Source organism: Zootoca vivipara, chromosome 5 (assembly GCF_965207765.1).
Source record: "Zootoca vivipara chromosome 5, rZooViv2.hap1.1, whole genome shotgun sequence".
Lineage (NCBI taxonomy): Eukaryota > Metazoa > Chordata > Lepidosauria > Squamata > Lacertidae > Zootoca > Zootoca vivipara.
Window position 1 is genome coordinate 86,680,256 of NC_142588.1, and position 23,481 is coordinate 86,703,736.

At 42.6% G+C, this 23,481-nt stretch overlaps 1 protein-coding gene across 1 annotated transcript; it reads left to right on the top strand.

Moving 5' to 3' along the window:
- Positions 1-1,562: 1,562 nt before the first annotated feature.
- Positions 1,563-23,339, top strand: ACTL6A (actin like 6A). Its single transcript, XM_035133505.3, has 14 exons — positions 1,563-1,665; positions 3,662-3,738; positions 4,628-4,802; positions 5,961-6,061; positions 6,992-7,089; positions 8,279-8,373; positions 9,155-9,261; positions 13,716-13,805; positions 15,217-15,278; positions 16,737-16,851; positions 18,114-18,194; positions 21,473-21,568; positions 22,312-22,398; positions 22,843-23,339. The coding sequence occupies exons 1-14, from the start codon at positions 1,641-1,643 to the stop codon at positions 22,921-22,923; spliced, it is 1,290 nt and encodes a 429-aa protein (XP_034989396.1). The 5' UTR covers positions 1,563-1,640; the 3' UTR covers positions 22,924-23,339.
- Positions 23,340-23,481: the final 142 nt, after the last annotated feature.

Genomic DNA, 23,481 nt, shown 5'->3' on the forward strand with positions numbered 1-23,481 from the left:
ATCTTTCCCAACATCAGGGTCTTTTCCAAGGATTCTTCTCTTCTCATGAGGTGGCCAAAGTATTGGAGCCTCAGCTTCACGATCTGTCCTTCCAGGGAGCACTCAGGGCTGATTTCCTTAAGAATGGATAGGTTTGATCTTCTAGCAGTCCATGGGACTCTCAAGAGTCTCCTCCAGCACCATAATTCAAAAGCATCAATTCTTCGACGATCAGCCTTCTTTATGGTCCAGCTCTCACTTCCATACATCACTACTGGGAAAACCATAGCTTTAACTATACGGACCTTTGTCGGCAAAGTGATGTCTCTGCTTTTTAAGATGCTGTCTAGGTTTGTCATTGCTTTTCTCCCAAGAAGCAGGCGTCTTTTAATTTCGTGACTGCTGTCACCATCTGCAGTGATCAAGGAGCCCAAGAAAGTAAAATCTCTCACTGCCTCCATTTCTTCCCCTTCTATTTGCCAGGAGGTGATGGGACCAGTGGCCATGATCTTGGTTTTTTTGATGTTGAGCTTCAGACCATATTTTGCGCTCTCCTCTTTCACCCTCATTAAAAGGTTCTTTAATTCCTCCTCGCTTTCTGCCATCAAGGTTGTGTCATCTGCATATCTGAGGTTGTTGATATTTCTTCCGGCAATCTTAATTCCGGCTTGGGATTCATCTAGTCCAGCCTTTCGCATGATGAATTCTGCATATAAGTTAAATAAGCAGGGAGACAATATACAACCTTGTCGTACTCCTTTCCCAATTTTGAACCAATCAGTTGTTCCATATCCAGTTCTAACTGTAGCTTCTTGTCCCACATAGAGATTTCTCAGGAGACAGATGAGGTGATCAGGCACTCCCATTTCTTTAAGAACTTGCCATAGTTTGCTGTGGTCGACACAGTCGAAGGCTTTTGCATAGTCAATGAAGCAGAAGTAGACGTTTTTCTGGAACTCTCTAGCTTTCTCCATAATCCAGCGCATGTTTGCTATTTGGTCTCTGGTTCCTCTGCCCTTTCGAAATCCAGCTTGCACTTCTGGGAGTTCTCGGTCCACATACTGCCTAAGCCTGCCTTGTAGAATTTTAAGCATAACCTTGCTAGCGTGTGAAATGAGCGCAATTGTGCGGTAGTTGGAGCATTCTTTGGCACTGCCCTTGGCACTGCACATACGCTACTGTACTGTATTGGGACTTGCTCCCGACTAAAGCAACCTGGCTGCTGCCAATCAAAGAAGCCGGCTGCTGCAAATCACGTGATCAGCTCCAGCCCATACGCGCATTCTCCTCCCAGCTCCGCCCTCTACCCCGCCCCTCTTTGAAAATCTGCAACCGAGCGTGGTTTCTTTCCCCGCAGCCACACTCCGAGACTCTCATCGCGACCTTACAACCGCCTGGACGAAAGCCAAGGGGAAGAAACGCAGCAGCGGTCGCGCCCAAGGAACGCGGCGCCGGCGATTGGCTGGACGGCGTCTTCTGTGCCGCGATAGGCCGGCTGAGAAAAGGGCCTCGCTCCCTATTGGTTGGGTTTAGCAGTAGGGCGGCAGTAAGCAAGCTAGGTCGAGCGGGCGGAGCTTGTGCTTGGGAGAGCGGCCTGAGGTGATTTTTGTGTTGTGTATGTGTGTGTCGCTGCCGGCCGAGCGGTGAAGTCCGGAGCGGACATGAGCGGCGGCGTGTACGGAGGGGGTAAGTTCTCCTCGGAGTGGGAGGGGCAGCTCCTCTCTCTCTCCCCCCCCCCTCGGACCGTTAGGGCTGCGCGTTCCACCGACTCGCTCTCTTTCCCGCGGGGGAGGGGGAGGCTGCCGCAGCCGCTCATCCGGCAGAGCCTGAAAAGGCGCCTGTGCCTTTAAGACGGGGCGACGGGAGGGAGAATTTCGTCCTGGGCACCTTCTCCCCGCACCTTTACGCGCCGAGGGGGAAAGCTTTCCTCTATAATTATTTATTTAACCAAATTTAAAAACTTTTAAAAAACCGAGCGTAATTATTATTATTATAAATCTGAATGTAGGAAATATGTGAACGGTTTTTTTTTTATAAAAAGAAACGGGCTAGATAGCCATTATGAATCTGGGTAGGTTTGCCTGAAGGAGAAAAGCTTTTGGCAGGTCTGCCTTCATATTGAAAAAGGGATTCCTGTGTTAATATTCAATTCATGAAATTTCTATACCTCTTGGTTGTAAATAAAAAACAAAAACCCACACCCTCAAAGCGGTTTACCAAAAAAAGAGAAAAACAATAAAATGATCACTTAACCAATAAACCACTTGATTATTTAATTTCTCTACCGCTCACTATATTATAGTTATCTCTAACGGGTGTGCAGAAAGCTGTGGCAACAGCAGACAGCTTAAACAAAAATACAGAGTTGCATATAAAGATGTTGCATTAATACAAAGTTATATATAAATCAGGGGTCAGCAAACTTTCAGCAGGGGGCCGGTCCACTGTCCCTCAGACCTTGTGGGGGGCCGGACTATATTTTGAAAAAAAATATGAATGAATTCCTATGCCCCACAAATAACCCAGAGATGCATTTTAAATAAAAGGACACATTCTACTCATGTAAAACATGCTGATTCCCGGACCGTCCGCGGGCCGGATTGAGAAGGTGATTGGGCCGCATCTGGCCCCCGGGCCTTAGTTTGGGGACCCCTGATATAAATCAATGTCAATTCCTTCTAGTGTACCCCTCCCTCGCAGCTTCCAGGTTCTCTCACCCAGAGTCCAAGCAAACTCAGCTCACCCACAACCTTTCAGAACCGTTAAAACATGACTTCTGTTTCAGTGTATCTGAAGAAGTGTGCATACACACGAAAGCTTATACAGTACCTAAAAATACTCAGTTGGTCTCTAAGGTGCTACATTATAATTTTTAAATTCTTTTGGAAGGATTCTTTTAAAGACTTTCTTAGATCATACAACTTTTTTGAAGACTTTATTCTTTCAAGGGCGTTTTTAGGTTTTTAAGAAGTGTCTTTTTAACTATATTTACAGAATTGTTTTAATTTATTTTGACTACGGCAGACCAACCTGGCTACCTACTTGAATCTAGTATAACAGAAAGTTAAAAGCCACAATAGAATAGACTGAAACGAATTAAAACTCATACAAACTTTCTGGACACTTGCATGGGCTCATCAACAATAAGAATGTTTTCAGCAGACCCCCAAGAAGAATGCAGTGATGGTGTCTGCCTGTTATCAATAAGCAGGGAGTTCCAAAGTGTTCGTGCCACCAAACTAAACAACCCAAGTTCTTACAGATGCCGTGCGGATACTATGTGACACCTATAAAAGTGCCAGTTCCACTGACCACAGTAGGCGAGTGGGCACATACGTGTGCATGCCATCTCATAGGTAATAGGTGTCACCATGTTAGAAGGATATATTTACCACAAAGGGATCTGTAGAATGCGCACTGTGTGCCTTTAAAAACTTAAAGGTGGACCTAATCTACAATAGCCTACGGAACACATTGCAAATTAATTCTGTGCGTAGATTTTTGGAAGCAACCTGCAGTCCCAGTGTGATATTGGAAGTTTGAAACCTTTTCTACGGTAGGTGTCCCGCTTTAGTTCTTCTCTTTCGAAGTCTTGAAATTTAGCCTTTTACCAATAAACACATAGCTTGCCTGATAAGGGTTTGTTTTTAAATCGACACAAATTGTGAATTTCTGTTTGCAGATGAAGTTGGTGCTCTGGTGTTTGACATCGGCTCCTATACAGTCAGAGCTGGCTATGCTGGGGAGGACTGCCCAAAGGTGAGAGTAGAAGTGAGACGTTAGATTGATCAATAGAATTTGGATTTCCTATGCAAATAACTTCTGAAATACTTGTATATATTTTGGGATAACTCTGTATGCTGTAGCAAGGGAATTGAAATCCCTTGAGCAACGAATGATAGTCCAATAAAATATGGTATATGAAGATCATGTACAAATGTACACAAAAATTCGTCTGCTGGAACCTCTGCTCAGGAGAGGTTATCATCTCTAGCTGTTTTGTTCCCCTCTGCATTTTAAATAGTAGCATTTGCAATTTCTTGGTATCATGTTTCTGCAAAACACTGGGTCATTTCTCTCCCCTAACACACTTACCACCGATCGTCTTTCTTTTACCTGCCCTGCAATTTTCACCTAAGTAGTTTTTGTCTTTTCCTCTCCTTTGAATAAGTAGTCTTCATTTGATGTGGCTCTCTAGAAATTCTTCTGTTGATTACTTCATGTTTTGGCCATATATTGACAAAGGTCAGAATTTTGTTTTGTTTTTTAATAAGAGGTTGTCCTGGTTTGAGGAAAATGTTACGGTGAGATGGCCCAGGCCAGAGGGATAGATAAATGTGGGAGTCCTATGTTTAAATCTCTGCTTGGCTGTGAATCTCAGTGAGAATGTTTTGGCACATTATATACGTGAGCCAGATTACGGAAAGCCTGATGTATCAGAGAGTGCAGGTATATTTTCGTTTTCCCCTCGGTGTTTAGCTAATCCTTTCACGCCCCATACAGAATAGAGGCATGACATGCCTAACACGCTGTAAGAATTTGAGGCAGTAGTGATAACTTTCTTTCTCTTCCCCATTAGTTAGGCTTGATGCAAACAGTCAACCTTTATGTAACTTTGTGTATTTCCCCCCCAAATCTCCCATTGTAGGTTGATTTTCCCACTGCCATTGGCGTGGTACTGGACCGGGATGATGGGAGCTCCATGATGGAGATTGATGGTGACAAAAGCAAACAAGGAGGTCCAACGTACTACATAGACACTAATGCATTGCGGGTTCCAAGGGAGAACATGGAGGCCATTTTGCCTTTGAAAAATGGAATGAGTATGGTGCTTTGCATTTTCCTTTTCTTTTTTCTTAAATCTTGAGTATTGATTTCAGACACATCAGAAAAAATTAATCTTTTTACTCACAAAATGGCATTGTCCTGCTTTGTGAGAATGTTTGATCTGGAGTCGAAAAGAAATTTATTCTGATGGTGTTTGGGCCAAGCATTTAAAGTTTTCTAGATCTACCCAAGAGCTGTGGATATTCCCTTTAGCTTATGTTGACCTGTTTTGAAATAGGCATTCCTGTTTAGTTTGTAAAGCTGGTTATGGGAAGAATATAACTCCTTAAATGGCAGCGTGTTTTGAAAAACATGACCCTGTCCTGTAAACATTTATCTATTCTTCCTTTTCTTCAAATATTCTATTAATTTGGAAAGACAGTAGCCAAGTTCAGAGACCATGCTTAATCATAGTTATCAGTGACCGTGGTTTGTTACCTCACTCCTAACAAGATGCCAGATGCACAGTGAAACAATGGTTTAGTGTGCTTGACTAGGACTTTCTCCAAATAACCATATTCAAACAGGCACCAATAGGACTCTGAAGGTAGAACATCTGGAGAGTTGGAGGACCTTCCTTGACCCATGGTTTTTTTTAAAAAAAAATACAGATATATTGCTTATTCATGGATAATGAAAAATCATTATTTGCAAACCCTCTTCATATTAGTTTCATATCCTAATTTCCAGCCAATGGTCTGGTTTGCACATAACACTAAACCAAGCTATGGTTCCCTGTAAGGAATACAAACCATCGCTAAGCTGTGTGTCTGTAGAGGACCTGTATTGCTTTGAAAGTAAACTGTTCTCAATTAGCAAGGAGATTGTCTTGTACGTTTTTAAATAATCTGATTGTACAGTTGCCTTCATAGGGTTGTTCCTGCACTAGTGTTTACAATGAAGTATAGTTAGAATCCTTTGATCTTGTAGGGCTGTGAGATTGGCTTGAATGTTGTGTACTTTGATTCTTTAGATACAGGATTTCACTGGTGCAAGGATGGAAACACGACTAAGATCCCTCATCCTGCTGACCCCTATACTGTCCACATGCTCAGTCTTGCACTGATAATGTGCTTCATGTTGCATACATGCCTAAACTAGAGCAGCACCTCCAGCAAAAGCAGCAGGTTTAATTTATTTTTATGTTGTTACAGTTGAGGACTGGGACAGCTTCCAAGCCATTTTGGATCACACCTACAAGATGCACATTAAATCTGAAGCTGCTTTGCATCCTGTTCTAATGTCTGAAGCGCCAGTGAGTAAAAGCCCAGTTTCTTTCCTTGAAATACCCATCAGATTTTAAAGCATAGAAGGCAGTTTGACTGTTGTGAAGCTTGCAAACTTGGGGGTGGAAGGGGGAAGAGCAAATAACTAAAAAACCAGGACTTGGTAAAAGAACCTATCAAGATGAACTGTAATATCTGTGACTAGATTGCCTGTATGGACATGCTAGAAATGTTTATGAGCACTGCCAGAGAAGAAATGACAGCACTGAGGAAGTTGTGGGCATGGAAAGGGGAGTAGCAGAAAGGGATGATCTATACCCACCCCAAACACCAAAGCAAGTAGTCTGCATCCCCAAGTGGAGAGGTCTGGATCCTGATTTCTCACAAATTTTTGGATTATCCCTGTAAACCTGAATGTGCAGGGGGAAAACATCAAGACGGGTTATTTAAAGGTTATGTAATGTGGATTATTCAAATTAAATGTGGACACAGCTGTGAGCACAAAGTAAACTCAGTGTAGACAAGCCCTTCCTGTCTCAAGTGATTTCTTCCTGTTGCCTTCCTACTCCTAGCCTGCTTTTTCCCTTTTAACTATGTTTGAAAAGCCACTGTAAACTATAGTTTTAGCTTGTGATTTACGGCTCAAATGCTATATTGATGCACATATAATATGAGACGTGGTCTACTCTGGGAAGGAAGTCCCTTGAGAGAAAATGCACAGATAGCACAAGCTTCCAATTTCAAGCCATAGTTTGCAGGAAGCTGATATTTTGTCTGCATTAGGCTCAAAGTGATACCTCTGCATGAACCAGCCCACTGATTTGTAAATAGGAAGTAACTCAACTTTCCTGCCTGACATATTATTGCCCTGTGAACATTTAAGCAACCTATTCTGAGTGTGACATATTTCTGCTCAAGTTATAGGTGAATTTGTTTTTTTTATCTTTGCACTCTTCTAGTGGAACACCAGAGCCAAGCGTGAGAAATTGACAGAGCTGATGTTTGAACATTACAATATCCCTGCTTTCTTCTTGTGCAAAACTGCAGTTCTCACAGCGTATCCCAAACATGTTAATGAATAAGTGGACATCATTACAGAGCTTTTTGCACTTTTATAGAAAAAAAACAAACATACCGTATTTTTCTGTGTATAAGACTAGTTTTTCCCCTAAAAAATAATGTCCTAAATTTGGGGGCTTCTTATACATGAGGGCTATCTCCCCCCCCCATTTTCTTAAATCGGAGTCCCCCAAAATAGGGGGCGTCTTATACATGGGGGTGTCTTATAGACGGAAACATATGGTACTGTTTTTAACATTTAAATCAAGGTGGTGTCACTATGCTAGTCTCAAAGATGGGTTGGTTATATTTATTGGGTTGTAACCAAAGTTACCTCTCGGCTGATGTTAAGGCATCTGTCAGCTGGAAGGGAAGCAATTTACAGTGATTACCTCAATCCTCTGGAGTATATTGGGAGGAGGGGGAATTTTAAAAGACCCTTCCCTGTCTGTTCTGCTGTTGGAAGACATACAATCAGCTGAGCAACCTCACTGGATTTCATTCATTCTCCAGTCAGAAATTCATTCTCCAGTCAGAAATAAAAGTCCCTAAGATCTGAATTAACTTTGTATATACTAAGCTGCTTAGTATTGCTTATTGAAATTGTTTTTACCCTGCTTCTCAGTGAAAAGGTTCCTATAATGAGCATGCTTTTAGAGGTCCCCCCCCCCTGCCTGGAGAATGTCTTCTTGAATGACAGGGTATGGTATGGTAATGGTGTAAACTATGGTGTGTGTGTGTGTGTGTGTATGAATGAATGAATAAAACTCAACAGGAGGAATAAATTGCCCATTCAGACGGTGTAAGAATTACATGATATAATCCTTTCAGGAACTGGAGATTGTTGCTTGAGTTTCAAGCAATAATGCAGCTCAATCCTATGCATATTTATTTAGAAGCAGGTCCCCCCCACTGAGTTCGGTAGAGCTTACACCCCAGCAAGTATGTATAGAATTGCAACCATAGTGTAGGTATATTTATTTTCTTTTTCTTTCTTTTTTTTTGGGGGGGGGGACTTCCCATGCTTCAAAGGTGTATATTTTTCTTAGCTTCCGTCCCCAAAAGTTGCATGTAATTTTGACAAGAAAGGACGTGTCCTATCACGTCCAAGAGCAAAATGAACTGCAGCGCCTTTTGTGTTTAGGTTGTGCCCAAATCCCATTGTCTTCCTTAACCCTTCCGACTAGCTTTGCTAATGGCAGATCCACAGGCTTGATCCTGGATAGCGGAGCAACCCACACCACTGCCATCCCAGTGCATGATGGATACGTGCTCCAGCAAGGTAAGAATTCTTCCAGAGGAGTTGGTAGTAATCTTGACTGCCCCGTTAATAAGTTAGGTTCAGGACAAGCAGAAAACAGGATTCCCCAAAACAGGATTAAATCATTTGAGGAATTCCCCCCCCCCCAAAGATGTGGTGATTGGTTGCTGGCTTAGATAGATCTATCCTTCATGAGCTTATTTTAAGGTATCAAAATAAGCAAAAATGCATCCTTTGTATTCAGAATTGGTATACTCTTGAGTACCAGACGCTAAAGAACAAGGTCAGAAAAGGGTCATCTTTTTCATGTTTTATTTGTGTGCTTGTGCAGGGGCATCTAAGAGCCTCTGCTAAAGAAAGAGTGCTGGACTAGAGGCCTCGGCCCACTCTTTTTTTAAAATAAAAAAACACAACACTAACCCCCCCCCCTGTTATTGTCATAAGACCAATGTCTTCAAACTTTACAAAACAGAGATATCTTTCGCTTTAATGTAACATCTTTAGTTTGCATTTTGTATGTCATCCCTTGGCTGAGTCTGAGTGCATCTGCTCTGTGAAGTCGCTTACCATCTTTATTCTGCAGCCTGGTTGCTCTTGAAGGGGGGCGGTTTGTGTAGCAGAATGCTTTTCCAGTCTGCCATTGGACTGGAGAACACAGGTCCCTGAGAATGCAGAAGCCTGCTACTACGGAAATAACTCTGCTTATTTGGGATTTGGGCGGGGGTGACCTCCTGCATGCAAAATGTGATATTGGAAGATTGAAACCTTTTCTAGGTGTCCCACTTGTGTTCTGTATTTGCAGGCATTGTGAAATCACCTCTGGCTGGAGATTTCATTACGATGCAGTGCAGAGAACTGTTTCAGGAAATGAACGTGGAGATAATTCCTCCATATATGATTGCATCAAAGGTAGGTAATAGATTATACTCTGTTTGTATAATTTGGAATAATTGGTTTGATATGATTGATTTGTAAGCGAAAATCTAATAAAAATTGATTCTATTATATAAAAAAGGTAATAAATTATACTGGAAAGAATGAAAGGGTTTGCTTGCTTTGTGTGTATGTTGGCTGCTTTTGTGAGCCTCTCCTCCAGTCCAGGCAGTATTTCCCCAGTGTTTTGAACTTGAGAGCACCTCTTGAACTTCTGCCTTGTAGGGACCCAACAACACACAGTTTGCATGCATGTTCATCTTTCATTTATACAGGGCCTTCAGATCATTTGCCTGAGAAATGTTCAGTGAGAAGTGCTCGAGTGCATGTGAGCCACCCCTTAGATTTTGGGGATGGAATGACTTCCTAGAGAGCTGGGTATATGTCCACCACTTGGTTCTGATGGTGCTAGGTAGACAATCGGTCTGACTTTTGGTAAGGCAGCTGTGAAGGAATCATCCAACAAACTTGCAAGACAGGCTGCTGAACTACACTCCTTTCTCCTTTACAACTGTCACCAAAAAGTTGCAAGGAGAGGCACTGCCAGCTGAGTGCGCTCCAGACAGTTTCCCCTTGTCTCTCTCAGATCAAGGCCCTTATCATAAAACCAAGCAATCTGGCACATGGAATAATATCCCTTGTGTAATCAGTAGGAAGCCAAAAGCCTGAATCCAATTTAGAAACTTGTATGGTGAAATTTGTATGGTGAAATTCCCCTTCATGGATCAATGCCTTGTCGTGGCGAAGGGGCTTGAATAACTCAGAGAAGCTATGAGCTATGCCATGCAGGGCCACCCAAGATGGACAGGTCATAGTGGAGAGTTTTGACTAAACGTGATCCACCTGGAGAAGGAACTGGCAAGCCACTCCAGTATCCCTGCCAAGAAAACTCCATGGACAAAGACAACAGGCATATAAAAGTTATGACGCTGGAAGATGAGCCCCTCAGGTCGGAAGGCGTCCAACATGCTACTGAGGAAGAGCGGAGGACAAGTACAAGTAGATTCAGAGCTGATGAAGCGGCTGGGCCAAAGCCGAAAGGACGCTCAGTTGCGGATATGCCTGGAAGCGAAAGGAAAGTCCGATGCTGTAAAGAAAAATATTGCATAGGAACCTGGAATGTAAGAACCATGAATGGAGGTAAGCTGGATGTGGTCAAAAATGAGATGACAAGAATAAATATCGACATCCTGGGCATCAGTGAACTAAAATGGAAGGGAATGGGCGAATTCCGTTCGGGTGACTATCATATCTACTACTGTGGGCAAGAATCCTGTAGTAGAAATGGAGTGGCCCTCATAGTCAACAAAAGAGTGGCAAAAGCTGTAATGGGATGCAATCTCAAAAATGACAGAATGATCTCGATACGAATCCAAGGCAGACCTTTTAACATCACAGTAATCCAAGTTTATGCACCAACTACTGGAGCTGAAGAAAGTGAAATTGACCAATTCTATGAAGACCTACAACACCTTCTAGAAATGACACCAAAGAAGGATGTTCTTCTCATTACAGGGGATTGGAATGCTAAAGTAGGGAATCAAGAGATAAAAGGAACAACTGGCAAGTTTGGCCTTGGAGTTCAAAATGAAGCAGGGCAAAGGCTAATAGAGTTCTGTCAAGAGAACAAGCTGGTCATCACAAACACTCTCTTCCAACAACACAAGAGACGACTCTACACATGGATATCACCAAATGGGCAGCATCGAAATCAGATTGATTATATTCTCTGCAGCCAAAGATGGAGAAGCTCTATACAATCAGCAAAAACAAGACCTGGAGCTGACTGTAACTCAGATCATCAGCTTCTTATAGCAAAATTCCAGCTTAAACTGAAGAAAGTAGGAAAAACCACTGGGCCAGTAAGATACAATCTGAATCAAATCCCTTATGAATACACAGTGGAAGTGAGGAACAGGTTTAAGGATTTAGATTTGGTGGACAGAGTGCCTGAAGAACTATGGATGGAGGCTCGTAACATTATACAGGAGGCAGCAACGAAAACCATCCCAAGGAAAAGGAAATGCAAGAAAGCAAAATGGCTGTCCAACGAGGCCTTACGAATAGCAGAGGAGAGGAGGCAAGCAAAATGCAAGGGAGATAGGGAAAGATACAGGAAACTGAATGCAGATTTCCAAAAAACAGCAAGGAGAGACAAGAGGGTCTTCTTAAATGAGCAATGCAAAGAAATAGAGGAAAACAATAGAATGGGAAAAACCAGAGATCTGTTCAAGAAAATTGGAGATATGAAAGGAACATTTCGTACAAAGATTACCATAATCAAGGACAAAAGTGGTAAGGACCTAACAGAAGCAGAAGACATCAAGAAGAGGTGGCAAGAATACACAGAGGAATTATACCAGAAAGACATGGAGGTTTCGTACACCCCAGGTAGTGTGGTTGCTGACCTTGAGCCAGACATCTTGGAGAGTGAAGTCAAATGGGCCTTAGAAAGCACTGCTAATAACAAGGCCAGTGGAAGTGATGATATTCCAGCTGAACTATTTAAAATTTTAAAAGATGATGCTGTTAAGGTGCTACACCCAATATGCCAGCAAGTTTGGAAAACTCAGCAATGGCCAGAGGATTGGAGAAGATCAGTCTACATCCCAATTCCAAAGAAGGGCAGTGCCAAAGAATGCTCCAACTACCGCACTATTGCGCTCATTTCACACGCTAGCAAGGTTATGCTTAAAATTCTACAAGGCAGGCTTAGGCAGTATGTGGACCGAGAACTCCCAGAAGTGCAAGCTGGATTTCGAAAGGGCAGAGGAACCAGAGACCAAATAGCAAACATGCGCTGGATTATGGAGAAAGCTAGAGAGTTCCAGAAAAACATCTACTTCTGCTTCATTGACTATGCAAAAGCCTTTGACTGTGTCGACCACAACAAACTATGGCAAGTTCTTAAAGAAATGGGAGTGCCTGATCACCTCATCTGTCTCCTGAGAAATCTCTATGTGGGACAAGAAGCTACAGTTAGAACTGGATATGGAACAACTGAGTGGTTCAAAATTGGGAAAGGAGTACGACAAGGTTGTATATTGTCTCCCTGCTTATTTAACTTATATGCAGAATTCATCATGCGAAAGGCTGGACTAGATGAATCCCAAGCCGGAATTAAGATTGCCGGAAGAAATATCAACAACCTCAGATATGCAGATGACACAACCTTGATGGCAGAAAGCGAGGAGGAATTAAAGAACCTTTTAATGAGGGTGAAAGAGGAGAGCGCAAAATATGGTCTGAAGCTCAACATCAAAAAAACCAAGATCATGGCCACTGGTCCCATCACCTCCTGGCAAATAGAAGGGGAAGAAATGGAGGCAGTGAGAGATTTTACTTTCTTGGGCTCCTTGATTACTGCAGATGGTGACAGCAGTCACGAAATTAAAAGACGCCTGCTTCTTGGGAGAAAAGCAATGACAAACCTAGACAGCATCTTAAAAAGCAGAGACATCACCTTGCCGACAAAGGTCCGTATAGTTAAAGCTATGGTTTTCCCAGTAGTGATGTATGGAAGTGAGAGCTGGACCATAAAGAAGGCTGATCGCCGAAGAATTGATGCTTTTGAATAATGGTGCTGGAGGAGACTCTTGAGAGTCCCATGGACTGCTAGAAGATCAAACCTATCCATTCTTAAGGAAATCAGCCCTGAGTGCTCCCTGGAAGGACAGATCGTGAAGCTGAGGCTCCAATACTTTGGCCACCTCATGAGAAGAGAAGAATCCTTGGAAAAGACCCTGATGTTGGGAAAGATGGAGGGCACTAGGAGAAGGGGACGTCAGAGGACAAGATGGTTGGACAGTGTTCTCGAAGCTACGAACATGAGTTTGACCAAACTGCGGGAGGCAGTGCAAGACAGGAGTGCCTGGCGTGCTATGGTCCATGGGGTCACGAAGAGTCGGACACGACTAAACGACTAAACAACATGGTGAAATTGAAGAAAGTCTAGTGGGTCCCATTGGAAATGAAATCAACAAGGGTTCTCTAGATACTCAAGATTAGACAACTTAGAGAGAATCAACAGAACAAAGGTTCAACCAGATACACCGCTTAAACAACTTTCACAACAAATTGTACCTCTTTTTATTTCCCTAGAGTAACAGGGAGGGGAGGAAGGAAAGATGGACAGGAGAAAGGAAATTTCTCTAATCAGGAGGGCTGAAGGGTGTTGGAAGTAAATGTCAGGTAGCACCTAAGGGCAGGGCTGATTAGTGCTTGCCAACATGGGAAGGTGAGAATTGGAGTGACAGCTCCCTTTTTGACTGGTTGGAAAAAACCCATAAAGCCAAGGCTCATCCTGTGGATTTGTGGAAAGGCAGCTTCCTTGCAACATAGAAGTTGGAATACAGGCCCTGTATTCTTGCCCTTTGTTAAATAACATATTGGAATGTGGACACTGAACTGACCCTGATTTGCTATTGCAGGAAGCAGTTCGTGAGGGCTCTCCAGCAAACTGGAAGAGAAAAGAGAAATTGCCACAAGTCACAAGAACGTGGCACAATTACATGTGCAATGTGAGTATGTTCTTCCAGGTCTACAAAGAAAATAATTTTGGAAGTATACCTTGTGCTGGATAGGATTCCTCTGCTAGAGGTAACTTGGGATGAGGGATCTGTGGCCCTACAGTCTTCTCAAGACTTCTACCTTTCATCAGCTGCAGCCAGCTGGCCAGTGGTTGAGGATGATGGGAGTTGTCAAACAACATCTAGGGGCCGGCTGGGTAGGGGAGCGTAGGGTCCCTACCCTGCCCTTAATAAACTCAGATATAACTAGCACTCGTGAATGTGTTAGGCTTGCATAACCAGGAACAATGCTTTAAAAAAATGGGGAATGGCAGAAAAACTCGAAAGCCTGTTCTTGCAGTGGCCTGCCAGATGCCTGTGGGAAACCCAAGCACAAGGGCACTCTCTCCTCTGTTGGTTTCCAGCAATTGGTTTTCAGAAGCAGAGCATGTAGGCAGAGCATAGCCGTATGTTCCGTTGTCTAATAATGCACTGCATGAAAAAGTACTTTCTTTTATCTTTTCTGAATTTTATCTTCCAAAATTCAGCTTCATTAGATGTTCCCAAGTTTTAGTGCTACAAGAGAGGAAGAAATAACTTTTCTCTAGCCACTTCTCCACGCCATAATTTTATAAACCTCTATATCGTGTAGAATTTGTAGACAGTCATCTTTTCTCTAAACTAAAAAGTCTGAAATGTTGTAACCTTTCCTCTTTGAGGAGTTGCTCCACCCTCTTGATCATTTGGGCTGTCCTTTTCTGAACCTTTTCCAACCCAACAATATATTTTTTGAGGTCAGGCAACTGGAACTCTACGTAGTATGCAGGTCAATGGGAGAGAAAAGATGAGAGCAGTAATATAATAAAGCCTATGTATTTTTGTTTTGCAAGGTGTGAGGGAATCTCTTGTTTTAGGTCATTATTGTTCTAAATTAAAAATGTTTGTCATCCTGGAGTTCCCACATACAGCAATGTGGAAACTCTTGAGAATTGCAGGATATCGCAGCTTGATTACTGAGAAGGTTTATTGCAGGGGTGGGTAGCCTTCATTTCTTAGGTCTGCTTTAGTATACCTTAAAGGTTCTGCTAAGAATAGCCTTAATTTTGAAGATGGTAGTAATGTTGTTGGGGTGGGAAGAGAAAGCTTTATGGCATTTTATTGGTATCCAATGCAGACATTTCCCTGCTAAGATTTGTCCTTCTGTAACTCTGAACCAGGTCTGCCATTTCAAAGATTCTTCTGGGGATTCTCCACTTTCCATGGGTCATGTACTCCAACTCTTTGAGATATTACAGATATATGTCAATGTTTCTGTCTGCCTAGGATTCTCTTGTATGGTCCACAGTTCCTCCTTTCTTTGGTCTTCTGGTGTTTGGAACATGAGACCTCATACCTGTTCTTTTCAATACTTTCCCCTCCACAGTGTGTGATTCAGGACTTCCAGGCTTCTGTCCTCCAAGTGTCTGATTCAACTTATGATGAACAGTATGTTCTTTTAAAATTATTTTCAACTTTACAATGGCTAACTTAAGTAACTGGGTGATTTCCAACCTGAGCCTGTGAACATCATACTAAATCATTGTTTAGCATTACAAGAATTAGCCTCTCCTCTCGCTGGGCTTGCACTTTTTCCTATAAGCCACCCCAGCAGGGTATAAGGAAGAATTTGGAAGCTTTTGGTTCTGTTTTTGATTAACCACAACTTGATACGTTGTCAATACTGGACAAATTGTGGTTAATTTTAACTCTGGCTGTGGAAACAAACCAACTTCAAACCATAGGGTGATACTCAACTTAAGTTTTTCTCAGAGTAGACACATTGAAATTAATAGTCATGGCTAAGTTAGGTTCATGAATTTCAGTAGGTCTGCTTGTGAGTGAAACTTAGTTGAGTGCCACCCATAGTTTACAAAGCTGACTTGTTTTCATTAACCATAGCTGAGAATAACAACAATTTAGGGCAGGTAAAAGCTGCTTAAAGACAACCAGCAAGCAAGCAGTTCCTTTAAAAGACAGAAGCACTCTTTTCAACCTCATGCAGAGCTGTTCAGGCTTGGCATCAAGGACTGGAGACATTGTTCACATTGACAGCTCTGCCAGTGCCCCCCTTAGTTAGAGTGGTGGACTAGAACCTGAGAGACCAGGGTTTGAATCCTCACTCAGCCATGAAACTCTCTGGGTGACCTTAAGCTAGTTGCTGCCTCTCAGCCTAACCTACATCACAGCATTGTGCGGATGAAATGGGGAGGAGAACCATGTACACCACCTTGAGATCCTTGGAAGAAAAGGTGGTATATCAATGTCATAAACAAACATAACATAAGAATAACCAGTTGGATCAGGCTAACGGCCCATCTAGTCCAGCACCCTGTTCTCACAGTGGCCCACCAGATGCCTGTGGGAAACCCAACAATAAACATCCATAAAAATGGCAAAAGTAGTTTCCCAAATAGGTTTTATCTTAAACAATTACAAGCACAGTAAATAAAGAGACCACTTGTGATATACCAGTGGTTTAGTGTTCAGACATTTTGTTGCTAAAAAGGTGTAAGGGGTGCAAGCTAGCCAGCCAGGCCAACCCCTCCTTCCCAGTGTTCCAGTTCTAATAGCTAGTGAAACTGTTGGGCAGAGTCTCTTAATGGTGAAGGGATGAGACTCTGAAAATAACTTGTAGAGCAAGGAAGAAAACGAAAAACAAGGGCAACATGGAAATATTGGGAGGGGGGGAAGGGAATTGTTTGGATATGGGAGGGGTGCATTGTTCCAATCCCTTCCATGCCACAAAGTTCTCTGGGGGGCCTTTATCAGTTCCCTGTTTCCTGGGATTGTTGCAATAAAAATTTGGTAAGAAATGCAGTTTGCTGTGTTGTGCATGAGAACTGGGGGGAAAAAACCTGGCAACGGTTTAATGCCTTCTAAAAACGAGTTGTTTCTGCCCTCCAGGGTGGCTGCACAGATGCCCACGGTACATTACGAATTCCCCAATGGTTACAACTGTGACTTTGGTGCTGAGCGGCTAAAAATTCCTGAAGGCTTGTTTGACCCTTCCAATGTAAAGGTAAAACTAAGTAGGACAGTATGTGAGATTGCATTTTGTGTGCAAGCATCTATTACGTTATGGAAGTATATAGGAATCAGTAACGTGAAATGTCCTGGAATCTTTTTAACTGTTTTAAATGATTTGGGGAAGATAAGAAATAGCAGGATATTTGGAGCTTCAGATGAACCAGAATGTGTCTTGCATTACATTTCTAATAGCATTACATCAGGGGTGGGGAACCTCTGGTCTCTGGGCCATATTAGATCTGGCAGGGGTCCCAATTTGACACATGAGGCCATTTCCTCCAAATCACGTCCATCTGCCTTGCCTCTGAAATTGCAGATGACTTCAGGTGCAAGGCAGGTGAAGGCGTGGCTGTCATTATTTTGAAATTGTGTTGAAACAACTTGCAAATTGATGCCATTTTCAACTTGTCACCTGATTCCATAATAATGCCATGTCATCAACAGGTGATTGGGGGAAGTGGAAAGCAGGAAGGCTCTCACCTGCCAGCTGGATCCATTTCCCCATCCTTGCATTATATGACTGATAGATCATGAAGCATCCTCTCCTACAAGTAGAGTATCCCCCCCCCCATCCTCACTGTTTTGTAGAACTGGTTGGCCACCAGGCTAGCACAGTTCACCAGCCATGTATTGCAGCCCATTGGGAGGTTGATAAACCTCTGTTGTTTTGCTGCCTGCCTGGGATTGCAAATACAGTATATGGGTGGTCGGCTGGGTTGGTTCGATGGGTCATATATTGTTCTGCTCTGATGAAGACTTTCTATTTCCCAGAAATACCCACACACAAGACCATTATGATTTGCCCTCTGATAAAATCCTTTGTTAGCAGACTGAGACTTAACTGTTAAAAGGAAAGATCTACTCTTGCCTTATTTTGGAGCAGTTCTAAACTGGATAATAAGTTGGGAAGAAAGGTTTTATTTTTATTATAACAATTTTGGTGAATGGACAGTAAGGTACACACTAACAGTATTTGGGCCTCCCCAACAGCATTTTCTGATTTTGCAACAGTTTGTTTTCCCCACTGTTTTGCAAGTGATTTCATGGTCTCTGTGCTATTTATTTTTTAAATGGGCAAACTGAGAAGATAAGGCCAGGCGAAGATTCCCAAGAGCTACAGCCCCCTCCTCAACCAATGTACCTCCTATCTATGGGGCTGGAAAAAATGCATACAAGGCATATTCTATCACACTGTTATCAATTTGATTCTACTATGATAGCATTAACTTGCCATTTTCTTTCTTCCCTCTCCAGGGTTTATCTGGCAACACAATGCTTGGCGTGAGCCATGTGGTCACTACAAGTGTCGGGATGTGTGATATAGACATCAGGCCAGTAAGTATTAGTTAGGTATGATGGTTTAAAAGTAAATAGACCAACTTCCGGTCTGCTGCGCTGCCGAGAGGGCGCAGAAGCCTCGAGCTCCGAGGCTTCTGGCTTTCGCGGAGGGGGGGGGGAATCCCGCGAGGGCGCGCGGATCCCCAGAAACCCCGGGTTGAGCTTCCCGGGGGCGTTTTTGGCCCGGCAGAGCTCCTTAACGCGACTCCTCCGCTACCCGAGAAGCCGTAGAGCTCTCGAGAGTTAGCGGAGTGGTAGTTGCGGGAGCCATTTTGGGCACTTTCATCACCCTCCGAAATGAAGCCCTGATCCCTCAGGCAGTTAGCAGCGGATGCCTTCCGTGAATTAAAGGACTGAAAAAAGTGAGTAAAAATTCTAAGCGGCAAAATCTTTTATTAACGATGGACATGGTAGGAGATTTTTTTTAAAAAAACGGAAGTCGGTCTCCTACATTGGGCACTTTAAATTACAGTAACTTGTTCTCTGACAAGGAAAGGGAGTGGAGCAACTAAATCATCAGAAATAAGACTTTGAAACCCTCCAGGAGACCGGACCTTGGTTGCTGGAGAGATCAGTAAATGGACTTACAATTTTGTTGATACTACGAGGAGATGACATGGTTTATATGGATTAATGGAATAGCCAGGACGGGACTCAAAATGGATTCTACAGTGTAATTTGATTCCTGCCACATCCGGTTTTATTATCTGCTGTTTCCCACGGGATTTAAGACCAGAGACGATGGAAGTTCCAACACCATCACAGGATTCCTATTACCAAAAGATCTTTCTGGATTTTGTATATCAAAGAGGAACTGAATAAGAATAATGGGCAATTGAGTCAAATTAAAAAAAGATTGGACATGCCAGGTGATGATAAAGAAAAGGACGAGGAAAGAGGACAGATCAGCTCTGTGACAACACAGGAGGAATTACAAATGACAGACAATAAGGACATTCAAGAAAAACCTAAAAGCTACAAAGAAGAGGAGGAAGAAGGATGGCAAACTGTCCCACATGTGAGAGATGTGGGGCTGATTCAGGACTTGACTAAAGAACCCCTCAATCGGGAACCAGTGAGGACCCTTGCACTCCCAGTGAGAGAGGGAGGGTGGGGAAACCACTGGCTAACTGGGATTGGAGGAGGGTGCTGGGAAGCAATAAGAAAAATGGGGAAACAACATGCTGAACTCACAAAATATTGTGGGAAGGTTGCAGTGAGGGTGGGGGTGGGTTAAAAAAGTCATGTATGTGGTTAAAGGCTGGATTAATGGAAAAAGTCCGACACTGGTATGAACTATGGAATTTACTGATTTTTCTGGATTATCTGGGCCCGGGGGAAGGAGGGAAGAATGAGTATTAAAAGAGAATTCTTTTCTGACGAAAATTTAAGTTGGGGAAGTAATTAATTAGAATGTATGTATATAAGAATTGAGTGAATTAGATAAAAGTGCAAGGATTTAATTAGAGAGGTAATTTTAAATTAATGGGAAAATAATTGGTATTATGTGAAAACTGTTCCATAAGGATTTCGAAATGGGGAACCAATGGGGGGTGAACCGGGGGAGTCTAAATGATATGATAATGTGATAATGAATATTAGAAATTTTTGATTATTCCTTTTTTATGTATTTTTTTTGTCTTCATATGTGTTTTTTTTCTTCTTTTTTGTTTTTTCTTTTTCTTTTTATATTTTGTATTTTTGTATGGTTTCTTTTTTGTGTGAAAAATGAATAAAGATGAATTTAAAAAAATAAAAATAAATAAAAGTAAATAGACCAGGGAGTGATTCCCTTCCCTTAGCTAAAATTCAAAGTGCAGGATTGACCCATGCCCTGAATAGTGATCTGCTCCACATAATGCTGTTAAAAGCCTGCTTGCATTCTCCAAGGGAGAGCTGGTGTAATGTCTTGCCTTGGCAACGAACTTGCTTTGTCACCTTAGGGGAGCTACTGCTCTTTCAGTCTCAGCCATCCCATTTGCAGGGTGGTGGTGGTCGCACTGAATTGATGTAAGATAATGTTGAAGTGCTTTGCATGTCCTCTAAAATACTGCATAAATGTTAGCTGCTGTGTGTTGATTAGGAACGTAGAAATCTGCCTTATACCATGTCAGGCTATTTGTCCAAGTGGCCCAGGCTTGTTTATCGTCTGACCAGGAAAATAACCTGAGCCTTTTAAAGGGGAGGTACCAGGGCTTGGACCCAGGTTCTGCTGTGTGCAAGGCATATGCTCTAATCACTGAGTCAAAGTCCATGTTTGTAGCAGTTTTGAAATGATTTACCCTACCTTTCCATCCGTGCGACCCCTGAAGGTAGACAGCAATCAGTTACTACATTTAAATGGACCTGAAAATGAATAAAATCCCAACTGACAACATTCAAAAAGAGAAGCAGCAAACCCTGGCAGATGCTTAGTTACTACCCAGGCTACCACCCAGGTTACCACCCAGGTTAGTTACCACCCAGGCATTCTGACCTGACATTTAAAGGCAATGACTAATGGGCAGACTAGGTGGCCCTGTAGGTGCCATTACTGAAAGGCCCTGCCCCAGGCCATAACTCAGCCAGTTGGTAGGATATGGAGCAGGGCTTCTGATGATCTAAACGTGTGAGTAGGTTCATGGGCAAGGAGGTGGCCCTCCTATGTCTCAGGTAGTCAGGCTGATCGTGTGCTCTTGAGGATTGCAGCCCTGTATACTGCAACTCAGTCCCACTGCAACAGATAAGATACACTTTTGAGTAAGAGTGCCTAAGACCACAATGTAAAATGTGAAGCTAGGATTCCCTGTAGTGCTGTTTTCCATGAGATGACAGAAACTAAACCGGGCTGGGGTTGCCATCTTCATGGTCCAACACAGCTTGATTCCCTGCATACTCGCATTCTGTATTGTTGCTTTGCCCCCCAGTCATCTTCACCACCTCTATCAACAGCTTGCCCAAGAGAATGTGCTAATTCAGAAAGTCCACGAATAGATATTAATGTCCATGCTAGACATATTTCTCAGGCTTCTGGTGAATTAGGGATCCCCATCTGCCAAACTATGATTTTTAGTATGGAATTATCTAGACTTCCTATGTAGCTTTGGAAAATTTACCTAGTGGGAAAGTTCATTTCTGGAACCGCTCACAGGTCTTAAGCATGCTAGTTATTTTTTCTTACATTGTTTTATCAGCAGAATGAAGTTGTGACTTGTTTCTTTCAATATATATATCTGTGTTGTGAAGGGCAACAGAGAAGAAATACCATTGTAATGAGTTCTGCCTTCATTCTCCAGGGTCTCTATGGGAGTGTGATTGTAGCAGGAGGGAACACCCTACTACAGAGCTTTACAGACAGACTAAATAGAGAACTGTCTCAGAAAACACCTCCGGTGAGTGGCTACCAAACAGCAAACATTTTCCTTGTACTTCTTAAATGTGTGCAGGTATTTGGCTATTGGAACAGTGCTCCTGCCAAACACAAGACTGGTGAACTGCATCCATCTTCTCTGGCTTTCAGTTCATTGATGCATTGGGGATGAGTCTACATGCCTTGCTGTTTCATATGAGGCATAGTTCAAATGTAATGTTTCAGTCCAAGACATTTTAGTTTGTTGGAGCAGGAGCATGCAACAAATTTGAGTAATTCCCTCTTGCATGCCTGACCTCAGAGGATCCTCTGGAGCAGATTTTTGGGGGGTGTAGAGGGAGAGGAAAGGGAAGCCCTGTTGCATAAGTGGAATTACTCATGCAGTGTTGGCTACAGCCCCGTGATTTTAAGCGCTTCCTGCAGACTTTGCTGTACGCAGATGCAGGAGATAATGGTCTGAGTTGTCTATGTTTATAGGCATGATCCAGTCATCAAGTGAGTTCCATGTGCCAAAAGAGGTTTAGGACTTTTTTTTGCAAATACGTGTACCTATTTTGCAAACAAAGAGCCATGTAGCAAACCGTATCTGAAACGTGAGGGGCATTTCACATGTGATTTGAAACACAGTCATGGCAGTGGGACTGTTTAAAGAGAAAGATAATGCTAGTAGGCATATACAAGTCAGCAGCTTGGGCATTCCTCAGATAGCCCCTTGGATCTGGGCCAATTTAAAATGACAATATTTTCCCCCCATTTTGATTTCAGAGCATGCGACTGAAGTTGATAGCGAACAATACAACAGTAGAGCGACGGTTTAGTTCCTGGATTGGTGGCTCCATTTTGGCTTCTTTGGTTAGTAGATTGATAAGGCTTGATTGGTGGGGAAGCAGCGCTGCTCAAAAAGGTTACCCAAGAAGATTTGGGTGAGACTTAACCAGTGGGGAGTGTTTGCTAATGGGGAGAAAAATGATGGACCAGTGTGTGTGTGTGTATAGGAACGGTAAAGCAATTTCCTCATTGGAAACTACTATAGGCATGATTATTATTTCAAAACACCTTCTTGAGGAACAAGGTCAGACCTGAATTGCCTTGTTTCTCCTTGCTTGTCATCTTTAGAGCAGTGACAACCAATGTGGTTCCCTGTGGATATTGTGGCCAGTTGGACACCTAGGAATTCCACAAGCCCAACATGAGGACAATAGCTCTTTCCAGCTTCCTGTCATTATGGTTTCCGTTTCATACTCTGCACTATCCTTTCAAAGAAAAGGCTGCCATCTTTGGTTTTGTCTCTTCCAGGGGACCTTCCAGCAGATGTGGATCTCCAAGCAAGAATACGAAGAAGGAGGGAAGCAATGTGTAGAAAGAAAATGCCCATAAAGAACTGGTTTTTTTAATTATAAAAAAAGACAGCTGCCTTCCCCAGCGCTTCTAATATTGGATAGCTTTAGCATACTCAGGAATCAAAAGTTTTGTGTCTCTTTTGTAGGAAATATATACTTTTTTGTGCATTCTGCAATCTCCCATTTTTAACAAACCATAGGTATTTTAAAAGGCCAACATTGTTGTCACAGCAGATGGATGCCCGCATCCTTTGTAAATGCAATAACTCTTATACAAACTCTTTTTATAATTTTTGTATAGATATATATTTTCTGCAAAATCCCCCCCCCCCCACTGGAAACGAAGCTATAAACTGTGGATGTAATCTCCTGCCTTTCTGAGAAATGTGTCTACTTTCAGACTAGTCTTCCTTGTTACGTTGGCCTTAATAAATTCCTCTAGTTTGTCTTAGAGTCCCTTTGTGTTTGTTTCAGAGAAATTCTGTTTTACATTCACACAACTCATTAAATGAAGGGAGAATGGATGGTACTCAGTTCTTGGTCGAACTAATCCCTGCCTTTAATACTACTGTTTGCTAGATCTGCAGTAGTGTTG

Excerpts from the sequence above, each read along its gene's own strand:
- ACTL6A (XM_035133505.3), top strand. The coding sequence starts at position 1,641 with ATGAGCGGCGGCGTGTACGGAGGGG. Across the intron at positions 4,803-5,960 it reads GCCTTTGAAAAATGGAATGA|TTGAGGACTGGGACAGCTTC; the intron begins GTATGGTGCTTT and ends ATGTTGTTACAG. Across the intron at positions 21,569-22,311 it reads TGTCTCAGAAAACACCTCCG|AGCATGCGACTGAAGTTGAT; the intron begins GTGAGTGGCTAC and ends TTTTGATTTCAG.